This window comes from Rhagoletis zephyria, unplaced genomic scaffold, assembly GCF_001687245.7.
Source record: "Rhagoletis zephyria isolate East Lansing unplaced genomic scaffold, Rhagoletis_zephyria_1.1 Rzeph_scaffold_01512, whole genome shotgun sequence".
In the NCBI taxonomy this organism is placed as follows: domain Eukaryota; kingdom Metazoa; phylum Arthropoda; class Insecta; order Diptera; family Tephritidae; genus Rhagoletis; species Rhagoletis zephyria.
This window is the reverse complement of record NW_016158596.1, coordinates 67637-81261: the sequence shown is the minus strand read 5'-3', so window position 1 is coordinate 81261 and position 13625 is coordinate 67637. Positions and strand designations below refer to the sequence as shown.

Here is a 13625-nt window from a genome sequence, read left to right as displayed (position 1 = left end):
TCCAGTTCGAAAAACAAGAAACCAAAACGATAATTTTCTTACGTGAGTGAGAAGAGTTTGAAGTGCTGGCCGACAGGATAAATGTCCGACCAGAGAGTTAGGCGATTTACGGAAGGTTTTAAGGGCAGGGCGAAATCCCGTAAGAACAACAATGGCGACCTAGTTACCTATATCCAGAACTTCTCAAATTATGGAGGGATCACTTTTCCACCCTACTGAATGGTAGCAGCACTGAAAGTTGTGGAAAAGACGAATGCGAGCCCCCAGTCGATGATGACGGAGTCGATGCTCCACACCGCCTGACTATGATGAGGTACGAATAGCAATAACGCGGATGAAAAACAACAACTGTGGCGAGGCGTTGATGCATCAACTCCTATGCAGAATATGGTCAGATGAACGCATGCCCGATGAGTGGAATTTAAGTGTGCTCTGTCCAATCCACAAGAAAGGCGACCCCGGCATTCGCGCCAACTACCGCGGGATCAGCCTTCTAAGCATAGGTTATAAGGTTTTATCGGGAGCCTTATCAATGTGCCTGGAAAATCCACCATTGGCCAGGTATTCACAATACGATCTAGGAAAAGACCTGCGAGAAAAGGATCAACACTCGCCATCTATTTGTCGGCGTCAAAGCAGCTTTCGACAGCACTAAAAGGGATGCGATGTCTAAATTTGGCATCTCAGCGAAAGTGATACGGCTGTGTCAAATGACGTCGAGTAATACCACCAGCTCCGCCAGAATTGGGAAACACTTCTCCGAGCCGTTTGCCAACAAACGGGTCGACTCCGTTTCATGTGATTTCTTTAATCTGATGTTGAAGCAGATAATAAGAGCTGCAGAACTGACCCGCTCAGGAACTATTTACTACAAGAGAGTGCAATTTCTTGCGTATGCCGATGACATCACCGGTAAAAAAAAAAACCGCGAAGTTTTTCTGCCTTTTCCAAGATGGATAAGGAATGAAAGCTAATGGTTCTGGTGGTAAACGAGGACAAGACGAAGTATCTCCTGCCATCAACCAAACAGTCACTACATTCGCGTCTTGGCACCCATGTCATTGTTGACAGTTGGAATTTCGAGAACGTAGAGAATTTCGTTTACTTGGGAACCAGCATTAACACCGATAAAAATGTCAGCATGGTAATCCAATGCAGAATCGCCCTTACGCTACTTTGAACTAAATAGACAAGTAAGGAGTATAGTCCTCTCTCGACGTACGAAAACCACACTCTATAAGTCACTCATCATGCTTGTACTGGTAAAGAACATGGACAATGACAACATCCAATGAGGCGTATCTTAGAGTTGAAATAACGATTACTTTAATTGCAATCCTGCCTTTTTTGTTATAAGGATTACTATAATGGTTGCTAAGGATTATTTGGACCGACCCAAAGTAAAAGAAAACTTCTAATGTCCACAACCTTGAATATTTTGCTATACGGAGCGGAGATCTGGGCTGACACCCTANAACGGCTTACCTAAGCAGATTAATGGCCAATATTGGTGGACCGACCCAAAGTAAAAGAAAACTTCTAATGTCCACAACCTTGAATATTTTGCTATACGGAGCGGAGATCTGGGCTGACACCCTACAGAAAAAAAACCGTTGCATGACACTTTCTAGAGCTCATCGCACAGTAGCCTCTGCGTACCGTACAGTGTCCGGCGAGGCAATACTAGTTATAAGCGGAACGGTTCCCATTGACCTGCTAGCAGCCGAACGCAAGAAAATGTGGGAGTTTAAGGCGCAAACGAATCCAAGTGCCAACGAAAGGGAAAGAGTAAGAGACGAGACATAGTCTTAGATAGGTTTCAAAACGAAAGCCGCGGCAGATGGACGGCTAGGCTAATAAAAGACCTAAAACTGTGGACCCAAAGAGAACATGGCGAAATAAACTATTACGTCACACAAATGCTGTCTGGGCATGGTTACTTTCGCAAATACCTGTATAGAATGGGAAAAGCCGAAGAGCCGTCATGCATATACAGCGACGCAGAAGAAGACGATGCCGAGCACACTTTTTCAGATGCAAAAGATGGGAAACCGAGCGCAATAATCTGCAAGACCTTGTAGGACCAATTAATCCAGATAACGTCATCCAAGCCATGCTACATAGCGAAACTAACTGGAAGAACATAGCTAAATATGCAGAATACTTACTTAGAGTCAAGAAGCGGGACCTGGACGCAGGTGCACCGAGGGAACTTTAGTTAATGAGAAATATGGAACGCCACCCTGAAGCAATGCGATTAGTGGTCCCAGGGTGGGCGACGGTTCCAATTCGGGGGGAGTGTTTTAGTCTCCGGACATACCATTGTTGTTGTTGACAGCTTTGATGATGCAATAGACATTTTCGACCCCCTGCCCGCGAAAAAAAAGGATTACTTTGTATTAAATATAAATAAAAATCACTTACTAATGCAGTCTTTATACATACATATGAATCAAAATGTTGAATAAAAAAGAAAACTTCAATATTACCGAAATACAGATTTGTATACAAGTAACAAGGACAAACAAAAAATCAGATCTATGTGGTGTTAGTCACTAAAACGAACTTACATTCAATAAGTTTACTCAATATTAGACTTTAACAATACTAATTAAAAAAAAAAAAAAATCAGAAAGTGCGTGTCGACGTGGACTGAATCTGAAGTGTATTTAGACCATAAACCGTTCTAAATCTTAAAAAATTGTAAAAGAACCTTGAAAGATGTTAAAAGTAGCAAAATCGATAGCGGTTGAACCAATCGAGCTAATTAATATACCCGTCGTTGTGTGTGTAACGTATACGCCCCGTAGCGCCAGACACAATCAGCTAATTTTAACAATTTTCAAGTTTTTTTTTTTAATCTTTTAATATTTATAACGGTTTTTGCTCTAAATACACTCCAGGTTATATTTAACGGATCAAAATACATAAGAATTATGCTTGGTTTAGTTCCATAAATTTTTTTTGTACGGCCCGAAATTGACTTAAAATTCGGATTCAGCGGGTCAAAAAATACATGCCGGTAGTGGGTAGGTGGTGTCGGATGTACAAACAACTTTTTTTTTGTGTGCCGCTGTAATCTCTCCACCGGTGCTGACGAAGTAAGTGGCTTATTGTATTTGCTTGCGGAAAGTAGCAATCATCAACTCGTCTACTACTGGGTGATAAATAATAAGAAATTGAGTAACATTGGGCACGTTCAGATCGCGCAACAGCTGAGTAACTGTTGCGATTGCACCTTCTGAGCGCGTTGTTGTGTACTTCTGATCAACTGAACAGCTGCGTGTTAGATGATCGTAATATTTTTCTGATCCTTTGAGACAACATGTTCGTGTGTGTGTACCTTTGCGAGTTGAATTTGACAGCTAATGTATCAGGCCGTTCAGAAGACGCATAACGATCACTGATTTTGTTAGCAACGGTTGGGCTCAACTGCTGCGCCTTCTGCACCTACCCATTGATAATGACTCACAAATTGAATTGTTTATTAAAGCAACAAGCCTTGTTGCCCATTTATACACTGAGAAAAAAAAAATCAACCAAAATTTAAAATTTGTTGAAGATTTCCACAAAATGAAATTAGTGAATTGAAAAAATTTATGAATAATTGATTTCCGGTGTAGATTTTAGTGGTGGCACAATGGTGTAAGTGTAAAGTTTTTACTGGTTTTGCGTTCAAAAATTATTTGTGATAATTTGCTCTTTTTCTCAATTTTGTCTTTACGCTCTCGCTGCTGGCACCTAGTATTTCTAAGATGTTTTATAAGTTCATGGCAGAGCAGAAATGTGATGTGATCTACGTGATTGTGAAAGCAAATATTTGTTTTAGCATTTAGAGTCACTACAAATTATTGAAAATAAAATCGGATAACTCCACAATTTTTTCCAATGAAAAGCTGCTAACTCCATAAATAAGTATATGATTTAGTACAAAGGACCTACAGAGCATTCCACACGAATTTTCGATTGATTGCTTGAATAGTAACTACCTTAAAGGCAGGGCGAGCAAGGCCACCCAACCTTCTCCTGCTGATGAAAAGCACAACACCAGTTATTTGCGCTTTCCTGCAGACAACTGGCAGATAAGGGCTTGCCATATGCATAGACCAGGACTTAGATGTTAGAGCCGTTAAGTTTCAAGAGCAGGCAATCAATTGTCAAGCACCGGAGCAAGGGAGACGCCATCCGCCCTGAGGACAGCCCCTATGAACTCCACACGCGACTTACTGACCCCCCCCTTCCCCCCGCCCTTCCAAACGACCCTCTACGCGAAAGAATCCAATATACCAGCACATAGTCAATTCCATACTTTAGAGCCGAGTCGCATTACGCGTTTAGATTAATACCCTGACCATTTTTATTTTTTACCATTCCGACGAGTTTTGAAGGGAGTCCACCGAAACCAATTTCATTTTGAAAGTAGTCTAAGAGAAAGAAAAAAATGGGAACCTCTGGCATCAGTACGTTTCTTTGCAGTGAAATAGAGAAAATAATTAAATAAAATTACAGTAATCAAGAATAATCGGAAGTAGTAAAAAAATAATTAAATTATTTTTTTGATTCTTTTTGATTATTGTTGTTAATGGCAAATAATCGTGATTGTTTTTGATTATTTCTAATTATTATTGAATACTAATTCCTCGGTTATAAAAGCAAATTGAAATAACCATTATGATTACCGAACTGCAGCTGTGACGTGTGTACATATCGCACACCTAGATCTAAAAGGCAATGATTGAAAAAAAAAAATTAGGCCATTTTTTTGCAAATATATTTTTTTCGTGATTACATACACTAACTAAAAAACTACTCTAATACTTGTTTTTGCGTTGAATCTGTACGATCCACAAGCGGTTATATTTTCCGATCCGAATTTTGAATTAGCGCACTTTAGATCTAGGCGTACGATATGTAAATATGCATTTGCATAACACACACACATATAGTACATACATGCACACATATACCTAATGTTCAGAGAGTGTAAAAATCCAAAAAAAAAATAATAAAGAATTAAATTAATTACGTAGAAATGCCCGCCACCTCTTTTTGTATGTTGTGTAAAAATTTTATGGCTGTGTCGATTAACAATATGTATGTATGTAGTTCATTAGAAGAATATGTGTCTTTATTTTTACTATGGGAGCGTATGTAAAATGCAAACTTTAAAGCCGTTTTTCTCGAGTTTCAGATTTTTGGCGTATTACATACACTCTTGCTGCAAATGAGCGGTATGTGCAAATGCACACGTACTGGACCTACACGTGTAGGGATGTTAATACCACCTACCCAAAGTGCTCTCGCTCGTTAACAAGACTATAGATGTATGTACATACATAAGTAGCTACATATGTATATTGCTNCCACCTACCCAAAGTGCTCTCGCTCGTTAACAAGACTATAGATGTATGTATGTACATACATAAGTAGCTACATATGTATATATTGCCATTTTCTACAAACCGCTTAAGGCGCTCAGGATATGTTGTAAACTGGTTGTTGTGACGTTGTTAAAACCATGTCCTTACAATCTTACTAGGAACCAAACCGTGCAAAGGCATGTAACTTTTCGATGCACATACGACATGTGTTCAAATGTGTGCTGATATTAATTATAACAACCACAGGAACATTTGGACGCCGCAAATAATGAATTGCAGTAAAAAGTATCGGAAAGGCGAATGATTTNCACATACGACATGTGTTCAAATGTGTGCTGATATTAATTATAACAACCACAGGAACATTTGGACGCCGCAAATAATGAATTGCAGTAAAAAGTATCGGAAAGGCGAATGATGAATGAAAAGCATTTCTTTGTACGCTATGGCAATGAATTAAGTAGCCGCCATCGAAGAAACATGTCTTAATAGCTACGAATATATATGTATTGCTAGGTGCATACACATCCGTATTAAATCTCTGCGATTATAAAAAGGCATGAAGAAAATCGCAGCAACGCCAGTGCAAGGAAATAGTACCATTGAAACAGACGGAATTTAATAATATTCGAATTTTTTATCAAAATCTGCTAAATATTTGTTATTTTATCTTTATCAATTAAATAAAACAACTAGTTATGATCACTGACATATATATTCGGTTTATTGAGACTTTTTGCGGCATATAAAGTGTTTTATTCGAAAATGCGCCGTATTAGCATTCGATAATGTGCTGCTATTTGACGATGTAAACTTTATTTACATTGACCCGAAATGTTTGTATAATCGACCTGCCGAATATTATGAGCTGAGTTTAATAAGTACTAGTACTAGTTCAAAGAGAAGATTAACAATAAAAAATGCATCAGAGTGCTGTCAAGCAATATTCGATGGAATATAAGAGCCATAATGACCAACTCGAGAATATTCACCACGCTTCATATCGGAGCAGACGTCATCATGTTGATATCTATGTCAATTTGCCAAAACCGGTACAACAATGGACTGTGGTTTTAATTGCGCTCATATTGTTGCAATACGCAGACCTTTATACGTGTCACCACATACCAACAAACGAACGTAGAACCTCACAAAATAATGATGGAAGCCGTGATTACGCACACTACCTACGAAACCGAGCAGATCCAACAGAGGACAGCCATAGTTCTAGTTCTAATTTTGCAGACCGCTTTAACGACAGTGAAAGTGATGAAGTTGGAAAAAAGCAATCTGCAGTCAGAAAGCGTCGTATTGGCAGTGGACAACCTGAAGAGATTTTCAGTTTGGACGATCGAATTGAAACCAGTTATGATGAGTATCCCGTGAGTTAAATGAAATTCAATTGTTATACATACATATCTGTGTTCGTATGGAAAAGTAGCATATGTCGAAAGGCTGGCTTTAGTATAATGCGGCAGTCCCTTTATCCTTTAAATGACAATNTAGCTTATGTCGAAAGGCTGGCTTTAGTATAATGCGGCATTCCCTTTATACTTTAAATGACAATGCATTTTTTGATGAGACTTAATAAGAATGTTGACTTGCTAGTATCGGAACTATTTCTTGAGGAGGTTATTAATTCGTCGGAATATTGTTTTCTTTTTTTTTTTTTTATGTATGTTACTTTGGACCACGATTTCGATAATTCTTTTTCTATAGGAAAGGTGGTGCATCAAGGGTGGTCTCATACTTGCTTTATATCCGATCATCAGTTCATGAAGAAATTAACGGAGTTTTTTTTATATGAGAATTAAGTCCGTTGTGCTTTTTGCTAAAATATTATGTATTTTTCTTCAGCTACACCACTGTTTGAATGGGAGTGTTTAGTTGTCAAATTGTCAATAAAGCTTCAAGGCAATTTGCCGAATTTTTGAATCTTGCCTGCAGTGATTATAAGAACTTTAGCAAATTTAGCAATAAGTGTTTGAATATGAGCTAATAGGGCTTTTACTTAGATTTATTTCAAAATATCGCCACGATAGCTTCGCCTAACTAGTCCAAAAATGTTATAAACTATTCCGAATGTACTGGAAATAACTCACCGATCCATCTCGATCGGTTTAATTTAATTTAATTTAAACAAACTAAACTTAATTTCGGAATGCTTTAAAAAAAAAAAACATACACTTATTTGCAAATATTTATTATTGGTCATAGTACCGTTTACATGATAATAAGATATCGTTCGCTAAGAGATCTTGAGGATTCTGCAAACTTGACCGAAATATGTAGGGAATATTTATAATCGAGCTAAATACTTATAGAGCTAAAAAGTCACCCTTAACTATTGAGGCCGCTGTCAGAAAGAACTTTTTATAATTTTAGATGTTGATTGGATAATGCGATCGAACCTACATATGTAGGTTCTACCGGGTAGAGGTCCGCACCTCTAACCTTTGCCATAATTACAACAGCTTTATTTCAAAAGACAGAACTTTTTAAGGGTGTTGTTTTTTTGTTTTGAAAACTCTGTTTCGTAAGAACTGTTAGTAGAAAACTTTGTTTCTTATTAAAAGATGTAGATTAATGCAACGCTTCTCCTGCCAACAAAACTCGGTTATCAAATTTTCTGCTAGACTAGTTCAGAATAGCAGACAATCGGCAATATTAATTGAATGGCCAGTTTACGCCTAACGATTAATGGTGTAAAAGTAGCAGACATTCTTAAATTTTCTTAGAGTATAATAGACTTTGCCTATGACAGAGTTAACATGATCAGTGCGTGTTAGGTTAGTGTTTAAAACAAAACTGAGATTAGTCACTAGTCACCAACTTTTACTCTCTGGATTTGGTCGGACAGATAGCTCTTCATTAACTGCACGGCAACGTCACTAAACAAAAAATAGTTTCTGAGTTCGAAGCACAGTAGTTCCTGGCTAACTGAGTCGAAAGCTCTGGAGCAATCCAAAAGGCATTATAGTGTCAGGTGGTTTTTATCAAAGAATATCAGTATGTTGTAAAATATTTGAATCATAGCCGTGGAACAACTGTGTCTAGCTCTAAGTCCGGACTAGAACGGGGACAATAACCCACATTTCTGAAGATGTGCACATATTTTTTCAGACATCAAACACTCAAGTACTTTAGACAAGACAGGCAAGATATTATTTTTTGCTACCGGAATCACAGTTGCAACCTTCCATGAATCAGGGAAACAAGAGGTGGTAAAGCAATGATTGACAATATGAGTCAAAGTAGGTAAAATGGAGGTAAAACTATTTTAATAAATCTTATGATGAAAATTTTTTGGCATTTCTTGCATTTTCTCCGAGAGAATGAAATATATTTTTTTATAAGTAAAATTTTGTATGGAAGATGTAAGCAAAAAAAATCGTCAAAATGTCAAGGTATTCATTTTTTAGTTTTGACGCTGAATGTATATAAATTGATATACACTTTGCTTATAGTTGTTATGGTACATATTTTTTTAGGCGTGTTTTTCAACATACGAATCTAAGCTGTAGAGATGAGCTTAGTTTTGTGACTTTGTTAGAATAGATGGATTAATTTGTGTTGACCGCCACTGAAAGTAGGCAAGCTCGGACAAAGCATAGGGGCATACGTGCGTAGCCACCCCGGCAAACATCTAAAATTTCTGCCACCAACTGCTCCCTATGCAGCATGCCCTCCTATTTAGCCGCCTCCGACTACATCCTGTTTCCAAACCTCTAGAAAGAGCTGGAGATAACGGACTGAAGAGATGAAACCAAAACCAAACAATTATATATATTTAACCAGATTAGTAATTATTCTTGATAATTTTTCATATAGTTATAAATATCTATAAACTTTTTTCTATAAGGTAAACTACTTTGACTAACTTGTGTGTCAATACCCGTCTTCACTTAAAAAATCAAAATTGTTTCACACACCGACTAACTAAAACTTCTTCGACAGCATGCTCCCTGAAACGCATTTATTTTTTTTTTTTTGATTACCCTGGCGTAAGATGAACGCGAGAATGAGCAACTGTTGCCTTGACTGGTAAAACAAACTCAAAATCACCCTGGCAGACATCCATACACTGGCATTGAAAACTGAGAGAGTGGTGATTTTTAACCAACTTCAAGGAGAAGATTATTAATTCGTCGGATTTTTTCTTTCTTTTTTTATGTTGCTACCGCATAACCACGTCAACAGATTTCGATAATTCTTTTTCTATCGGAAAGGTAGTGTCTCCGAGGTGATCCCATACTAATTCGGTTTAGATCCGAGCGTTGGATTATGAAGAAATTAACGGTACTCCTAAATTTTTATATGGGAATTGAAGGCGGTTATGTTTTTTGCTTAAAAATTACTTGTTTTTTAATATTCACAACGTTTTCGATGGTAGAAATACACACTAATACTTTTCAATTTGAAAATCAAAGCAAAATCATTCGAGCGGTTTTCGGGCATTTTGGTAATACCAAAATAAGTAAATTTTTTCCAAAAATTTACCGCAAAATAAGCCAATATTTACTGTTGTTTATAACACAGAAAACAAAGTGAACATTTTTAACTGCTTAATGTGGATTTTCGTTTTTAAATGATGCATTTTTTGTAAATCGCTTCATTACTTCTCGTGCAATAAGCGTTTTCCAAAGATATTTACATTTTAATTTGCATCGTTAATAAAAAAAAATCCAAACTTGAACAGAGAAAAAATAAAACATTTTTTTTTTATTTTCATCTGCTGCTTTACAAAAAAATCAGGAAAAAAATGTACGCATACGCCACCCAGTAGCGAAAAAGGTCTCTGGTGAAATCGACACTAATGAGGATTTAGTGACATCGTCGCAATTTCTGTGAATCCTAAACGACATACAGCTGACAATGACACTGGTGACAATGTCATGCAGGTGTACTCCTATCACAGACTTATAACCAGGCCCGAAGAAAATAAGCAAAAAAAAAATCCATTTTAAGCGCAAAACAACAAAATTTAAGTACAGTTTAATGTTTTGTTTTTTTATTCAGTTTATTTCAAGGATTGAAAAATTACAATGGACTAGCAGGTGTGGCTTGATATTCTCAAATAATGGTCATTTTAATTTTTTTAAATATTCGATATTCTCCATTTGAGGTAAATTATTTTTTAATCTCTTCAATAACACCAATGCCTTCCCGCAGAAACAAACCATTGGTTTTAAATTTTTGGATCCAAGCATAAATGCAAATTGAAGTGACGGGCTAATAAAAACTAAATCTCTTTTTATGTTATTATTTGTAAACATTGTTTTACAGGTCTATTCTGCGCTGGTAATAAAAAGTTTGTAACCGGTAAATAAAGTTCCTGTCAATTTTTAAACCCTTTTCGCATTCTGTGTACTCTTGTAACCGGTAAATTTTGTTACCATCTCATAAGCTGGTAACAAAGTATTGCCCCGTGAAATATGCAATGGCAGGAATTGCACAATTCTTCAAGCTGAATAGCTGAATATTTTAACTGCATTACCAACGTTCCTAGAGTCGCGGTGTCAAGAACTGGTAACATCTTTTGGTAATACAATTTTCCGGTTACAAAATCTTCGGTAACGTCTATTCTGCACCTGTTAGTGAAACGAATTAGAAAAACACCCAAAAAATGGTGAAGAAAAATTTATTGAGTCAAATTTTCTTAAGCAGTGCGGAGTTCTTAAGAAATCTGCCACGCTTCCTACCATTGTTCTCTAAGATTTTTTTGTGAAGAGCACAAAACTCCCTTGTTTTCAATATACATATATGCCCTTACCATTATTTCGTAAGAAAAAAGTGAGACAGCAGGCTGTACACACACGAAATAATAGCAATTTATTTCTTGACAGTTTTCTTAAAAGGTCCTCACTGGGATTTATACATTTAAATAAACCAAATAAGCATGATCGTTAAAATTAAGCTTGAAAACCCTGAATAAGCAAAATAAGCAATTCCAAGCAAAAGCTTAAACTTTTCGGCACTGNAATGTCTTGCAGCGGCCACTTATAAAAAGTTCATTGCAGGACATTGTCGCTTGAATGTCATCAATGATCACTGCATGATCATTGCATAGGCCATTAACAACTAAATTATCATTTGTATGAAAAAGTCATGAACGACTTCCATATAAACGGAGCCCAAAGTCATTGAAGACTTAGCAAGGCCGTAAGACACTTAAATGGCTAACGCATGACATTCGCTACGGGACGTGTACGAGTAGAAGGTTTAACAATTAAAAAAAAAAGTTTCCTACATATAGTTTAATCGCGCATTTCTGGTAGAGGGGCGGAGTGCTGGGATGGTGTGGTATCTAACGTTCAATGTCCGTTAGAATGTCCTATACATACATCATTACACAAAACGGGTCAAAAATTTGAAATATTTAAAAGGCCGGGCAAGTGATCTTGGCATTCAATGAAGGCCATATCGCGCCGCTTTAGTTGCCCAGCGTCAATCAGATTCTCGAAGGTAAACTTTTCAACCGCTGTTACAAGATAACGTTACTGATAAGAATTTATCCATTATGCTTTGTGTAATTTTATTACTAAGATTTCAGGGCAAAAATCTTGGCGATTTTGATAGAGTGCATCATTATTTTTGTATATTTAAATCTACATACTACTGCATTTATTAATTAATTCTCTTTTTAGATGGTGGTACCAAAACGAGCTGCCCTCTTACTTGACCGACTTATGGTTGCACTCCATCATGCATTAGAACAGGAGCGCGGCAAGCTAAGTGATTTTTATGCGGGCCGCAATGACAAATATGACAAGACGAAAGCGGGGAGTTCTCCAGGTAGCGATGATGATTCCGAGCAAATGACTGCAAATCATATGTATAGCGATGACGATCCCTCAGTTTTAATGGACTACGATTTCAAAGACTTAAATTCCATAAATCGTGCTACTGGGGAAACTGTAAGTTGGATAATTAAAGCATAATATAGCATTGTGATTTGGGCATGTGTGTGAGAAATTTTCAGTTAATGGCAAAGAGCTTTCAGAGAAGGGGAAGCATGGGCTTGGATTTGGGCGGCGACCTAGGCAATGCCGAAGGTGTGGCGATGTTGACGGCGGCGGCGGCTGCGACGACAGATGACAATGCCGGTGGTTTAGGTGGCGGCGGTGTTGGACGTAACGGAATTGGTAATGGTGGACGCATGTACTGGCGTTGCTACTTCAATGCAGTCAGCTGCTTCTAGGGCTCCACTGCTGCACTGCTCAATGTTTGCAGATAATCAAATACTAGTTGTACATATGTATGCATGTGCATGTAAATACCTACCTAAATAAATGAATTCACATTTGGGGACTTAATAGCCAGAGTAGTCCAACTACATTAAAAAAGGTGTTGCTTAAAATGCGTCACTAAGAAAGGTGTTGCCCTAGTTTAACTAGTTTTTCGTAATTCGTAAAATATGTAGCAACAGATAGCCTAAGTCTAGTAGCTTCAATCATTCATAATGCCAAAAGTTTTTGTAGATAGACTACCCTGGTTCATGGCCTCACATTTCTGCACATTGTTAGCTCTATGCTCTACAGCCATTTTCGCATGAATGTGGATCATGTAGATCATGACAGTAAATTAAAGAAACACATCGAAAGCTTCGGTTTGTACAATGTACATTACACATTCTACATACATATATAGTTACGTATGTATGTACATATGAATATACATATGTAAACTCTTTATACTCCACGTATACGTACCTTGTATGGACGGACATGCGTCGTATCTATGTACATGAATGAATACTTCTCTGCGTTTGTTGTAATTCCTGTTTCCATTCATGTTATAATAAAGTTATTTATAAACATTATATTGTGTTTAATTTATGATATATGATGAATTTATTACATCCTTTCTTTCTTTTATCGGCGTATATGTAAGTATACATGCATACATATTAACCACGACGGCAAGAATGGGTACAAAATATGATTTAATTAGAATTAATAACAATATATTATTATGATTAAACCTCTGCTACCGACGCGACTAAACTTTCCCTATTTTACTCATGTGTAGGCTCTCAGACACCACTTTGCCAGATATTTATTTAATAAACTTTTTTTTCGATGTAAGCTTGAAATTTTTTCAATATTTGTAATACTTATTAATGAATTAGTCATATAAACAAACTATATGACCAAAAAAAAGGCGTTTTTAGTAAAAACCGCTATTGAAGCTCGGGAAAAGTGTCGAACTTTCGGTGTCTGTTAGGCTCGGTTCACATTAGAG

At 37.0% G+C, this 13625-nt stretch overlaps 1 protein-coding gene across 2 annotated transcripts; it reads left to right on the top strand.

The window, feature by feature from the left end:
* The first annotated feature begins 5983 nt into the window (after positions 1–5983).
* AstCC (Allatostatin double C) lies at positions 5984–12999 on the top strand. Of its 2 annotated transcripts, none has more exons than XM_017617861.1 (3): positions 5984–6763; positions 12029–12298; positions 12385–12999. In XM_017617861.1, the coding sequence occupies exons 1-3, from the start codon at positions 6302–6304 to the stop codon at positions 12580–12582; spliced, it is 930 nt and encodes a 309-aa protein (XP_017473350.1). In that variant the 5' UTR covers positions 5984–6301; the 3' UTR covers positions 12583–12999. The 2 variants fall into 2 exon arrangements, with proteins under 2 accessions (XP_017473350.1, XP_017473349.1); XM_017617860.1 differs by having other exon boundaries at positions 12364–12999.
* The last annotated feature ends 626 nt before the right edge of the window (positions 13000–13625 follow it).

Bases quoted from the DNA above. Each gene is read 5' to 3' on its own strand.
- AstCC (XM_017617860.1), top strand. From the start codon at position 6,302: ATGCATCAGAGTGCTGTCAAGCAATATTCGATGGAATATAAGAGCCAT. The intron at 6,764-12,028 runs GTGAGTTAAATG...TTCTCTTTTTAG, and splicing joins CCAGTTATGATGAGTATCCC to ATGGTGGTACCAAAACGAGC. The intron at 12,299-12,363 runs GTAAGTTGGATA...AGAAATTTTCAG, and splicing joins ATCGTGCTACTGGGGAAACT to TTAATGGCAAAGAGCTTTCA.